This window comes from Nicotiana sylvestris, chromosome 1 (assembly GCF_000393655.2).
Source record: "Nicotiana sylvestris chromosome 1, ASM39365v2, whole genome shotgun sequence".
Lineage (NCBI taxonomy): Eukaryota > Viridiplantae > Streptophyta > Magnoliopsida > Solanales > Solanaceae > Nicotiana > Nicotiana sylvestris.
In genome coordinates this window covers 35,183,566-35,187,945 of record NC_091057.1, presented here as the reverse complement: position 1 = coordinate 35,187,945, position 4,380 = coordinate 35,183,566, and the positions used below count along the sequence as shown (strand labels likewise).

Here is a 4,380-nt window from a genome sequence, read left to right as displayed (position 1 = left end):
CCCCAATCCTTTACCGATACCAACTCCTCTACAACAACATCATCAACCAACCCAGTACCCACAAATCACTACCTATCATACTCCCCAGAACACACCATAACCTATTACCGACCCTCAAAACTCAACCAACGACCACCACTACACCCAAATCTCTGGCACCTACCAAAACAATCCCATATACGTGGAAACAATACCCAACTCCACTCAACCAATCTCCTATATACCAGAATCCACTGAGAAGGACCTGCTCATCAAGAATATGGCCAAGGAGCTCAAGAAACTGACAAGTCGAGTTCAGGGTGTTAAAGGAGGTAAAGGGATAGAAGGTCTAAACTACGAGGATTTGTGCATACAACTAGATGTGGAACTGCCGGAGGGTTACAAACCTCCCAAGTTCGAAATGTTTGATGGAACAGGTGATCCCAAGGTTCATTTGAGAACTTACTGTGACAAGCTCATAGGGGTCGGAAAAGATGAAATGATTCAGATGAAGCTCTTTATGAGAAGTCTTACCGGAGATGCCCTGTCTTGGTACATAAGCCTGAATCCTAAGAAATGGGCCAATTGGTTAAGCATGTCATCTGAATTTATGGACCGGTTCAGGTTCAATACGGAGAATGCTCCAGATGTCTTCTATATCCAGAACCTAAAGAAGAATCCAACTAAGACTTTTCGCGAGTATGCTACTCGGTGGAGGTCAGAAGAAGCCAAGGTCAGACCAAAATTAGACGAGGAACAGATGAACAAATTCTTTGTCCGGGTATAAGATCCACAGTATTATGAATGACTAATGGTTATTAAGAATCATAAGTTCTCCGATATCATCAAACTTAGAGAAAGAATTGAAGAGGGAATTAAAAGTGGGATGGTGACCAATTTTGAGGCACTGCAGGCCACGAACAAAGCATTACAATCAGGTGGCATATCAAAGAAGAAAGAAGCGGGGGTAGTAATAGTGGCCCAAGGCCCAAAATCTCCGCTCACATACCAAACACCTCCACCCACATACCAAACACCTCCACCTACATACCAACCCTCACCTCCCAGATATTCTCAACCTACCACCACCTATTACACTTATAACACCCAGCCAACCTACTATCATTCACATCCAACTCGTCCAAATTACCAAAAACCCCGACCTAATTTTGATCGCGAACCACCCAGACAATACACTGCCATTGCTGAACCCATCGATCAGCTATACGAAAGGTTGAGGGCTGCCGGTTATGTCACCCCTATTCCTGCTGTGGCAATGGAGAATTCATCTCAATGGGTCAACCCGAATAAAACTTGTGCATATCATTCCGGTATGAAAGGGCATACCATTGACGAATGCCGGACATTGAAGGATAAGATTCAGATGTTGATTGATAACAAGGTCATACAGGAGAAAGAAGCTGCACCCAACGTCCGCAACAATCTTCTTCTAGATCATAGGGGCGTAGGGGTCAACGTGATAGGAACTAATGAGGAGTGGGATCCCGAGGGATCAATTGGACTTATCAGAGGGCGATGATCCTAAGAAGCCTATAGTCATGCTCAATCCTATTGTGGTCCAGGTACAACCACTAGTTGAGGTTGAGGTAACCGCATCAGTTCCATTTGAGGTAGAAGTAACACCACCTGCAGCCACACCTGTTCCATTTTAGGTAGAAGTGGCCACACCTTTCACAATGACAGTAGCAACCACACCTCCTTTCAAGTCCAATGCCATACCTTGGGATTATGTTGCCGAAGCTAGGCGAAAGGGAAAAGCAAAGATGGAAGAATCTAGTGCCGCACAGGGAATGACCAGAATTGGGAGGATCTATACACCCGAAAATTTGGGAGGATCAAGAAAGGAGGCTACTACCAAACAACCTGTCATTGAAACTGGATCGGACGATATTTGGAGGAAAGGACATGCGAGGGAATACTCTGTCATTGATAAGTTAAACAAGACCCCTACCCAGATATCCATCCTGTCACTATTGCAAAATTCAGAGGCGCATAAGAATGCTCTGATGAAGGTGTTAAATGAAGCTTATGTGCCCAACAATATCACCTGCGGAGAAATGGCCAACATGGTAGGGCAAGTGCTGGAGAGTCATAAGATCACCTTCCACGAGGATGAATTACCGCCTGAAGGATTAAGTCATAACCGGGCACTACATATCACGGTATAGTTTGAAGACAAATTCATTGCCAGGGTCCTAATAGATGGGGGTTCAAGACTCAACATTTGTCCATTGACTACTCTAAAAAGATTGGGCAAAGATTTCCACGAAATACGGGCAGGAAGTATGATCGTGAAAGCCTTTTATGGGTCTCAAAGGGCCACAATTGGGAAGATTAACCTTTGTCTGCAGATGGGACCAACTTGGTTCGATGTTGAATTCCAAGTGCTGGACATATAAGCTACATACAATCTTCTGTTAGGTCGACCTTGGATACATGCCGTTGGGGCCGTGGCTTCCACACTACACTAGGCCATGAAGTTTGAATGGAACCATCAAGAAGTAATCATTCACGAAGATGGAAGTAATCCTATTTACACCAGTCAAACTATCCTGGTTATCGAGAATAGAAGAAGGCTGGGCGAAAAAACTTATCATCACATTGAACATGTTAACGCGATTGATAAGGAAAAGTGGTGGAGTAACAAAATAGAAAGCATACTGGCATGGTCTGGGTATGAACCCAGCAAAGGGCTTGGGAAAGATCTCCAGGGCATTACCAAACCGATATAGGTGAAACGTCACGACGCAACTTTCGGGCTGGGATATACATACACCTGGCAAGAGTATAATGATTGGTCGCCTCCATGGCGTGGTCCTTATTACCCTCTCGAGCAACCGGTACCACACCTGAGTCAGACTTTTCACCAAGCCGATACAATATAGGTATCTGCAGAGGAAGAAGCTTTGGCTGGGTTGAGGAACCTATTCCTGGATGACGAGAATATGGATTGCAATGTGATAATTGAGGAGGAGGAGGAAGAAGGCCTCACCATTCAGACTGTGGAGAAGGGAGCTGTTCTTAGGAATTGGACCACCACACCATCCCGGGCCCGCCGAGTCCTTGAGTAGCTTGGTATTTAGCCTGATTTATTCTTATAGCCATGCTAGGAATTTCAGATGTTTTCAGTAATTTTGTTTTAAAGACGCATTTTGTTTTGAAATAATTGCTCGAGTCATTGAGCCGTACTTGCTTTGGATATTTTCAAAATTTAATCAATGCATTGCTATTTATTATTCGTTACTATCTTTCACATTTTTCTTTCTACAATGTTATTATTACTTTTCCTGATGAACCGATGACTGTGACATGTAATGAGACAATGCAACATAAGGATATTGACTCAGAAGAAGAGGATGAAATACCTGAGGAAGTTGACAGAGAGGGTGAGAACTTTGAGAACAAACCTAAGTCCAACCTGGACGAAACCGAAGCAATTAATTTGGGAGACGCCGCAATCGTCAAGGAGACTCACATAAGCATTCACTTATCACCGTCAGAGAAGCAAGAGTACATTCGTTTCTTGAAGGAATATGAGGATATCTTTGCATGGTCATATGATTACATGACCGATCTGAGCACATCTATAGTGGCTCACAAGTTGCCTACCAATCCAATGTGTCCGCCAGTGAAGCAGAAACTCAGAAAATTCAAACCAGACATAAGCCTGAAAATCAAGGAGGAAGTCACTAAGCAAATCAAATCCAAGGTCCTCAGGGTAGTTGAGTACCCAACCTGGTTAGCCAACATTGTACCGGTTCTGAAGAAAGATGGGAAGGTCAGGGTATGAGTTGACTATAAATAGAGTAAGTCCCAAAGATGATTTTCCACAACCAAATATACACATCCTGATCGACAATTGTGCCAAACATGAGCTCTAATCCTTTGTAGATTGCTTTGAGAGTTATCACCAGATCTGGATGGACGAAGAAGACGCAGAGAAAACAACTTTCATTACACCGTAGGGAGTGTACTACTACAAGATGATGCCATTTGGTCTAAAGAATGCTGGGGCCGCCTATATGAGAGCCATGAAAGCCATCTTCCATGATCTGATACACAAGGAAATAGAGGTGTATGTTCATGATGTCATCATCAAATCCAAGAAGGCCGCATATCACATAGCAGACTTGAGGAAGTTTTTTGATAGAGTAAGGGGGTAATTTAAAGCTGAACCTCACAAAATATGCATTCAGGGTTCCTACAGGAAAGTTGTTGGGATTCATTGTTAGCCACCGAGGAATCGAGTTGGACCCGTCCAAAGTTAAGGTTATTCAAGAGTTACTACCACCAAAGAGCAAGAAGGATGTGATGAGCTTCCTTGGACGTCTCAACTACATCAGCCGCTTCATAGCATAGTCTACAATTATATGTGAACCC

At 43.6% G+C, this 4,380-nt stretch overlaps 1 protein-coding gene across 1 annotated transcript; it reads left to right on the top strand.

The window, feature by feature from the left end:
• Positions 1-259: 259 nt before the first annotated feature.
• On the top strand, positions 260-1,519 carry LOC138868593 (uncharacterized). The gene is made up of 2 exons (XM_070146153.1): positions 260-603; positions 835-1,519. Exons 1-2 carry the CDS (start codon positions 260-262, stop codon positions 1,517-1,519), a joined length of 1,029 nt encoding a protein of 342 aa, XP_070002254.1.
• The last annotated feature ends 2,861 nt before the right edge of the window (positions 1,520-4,380 follow it).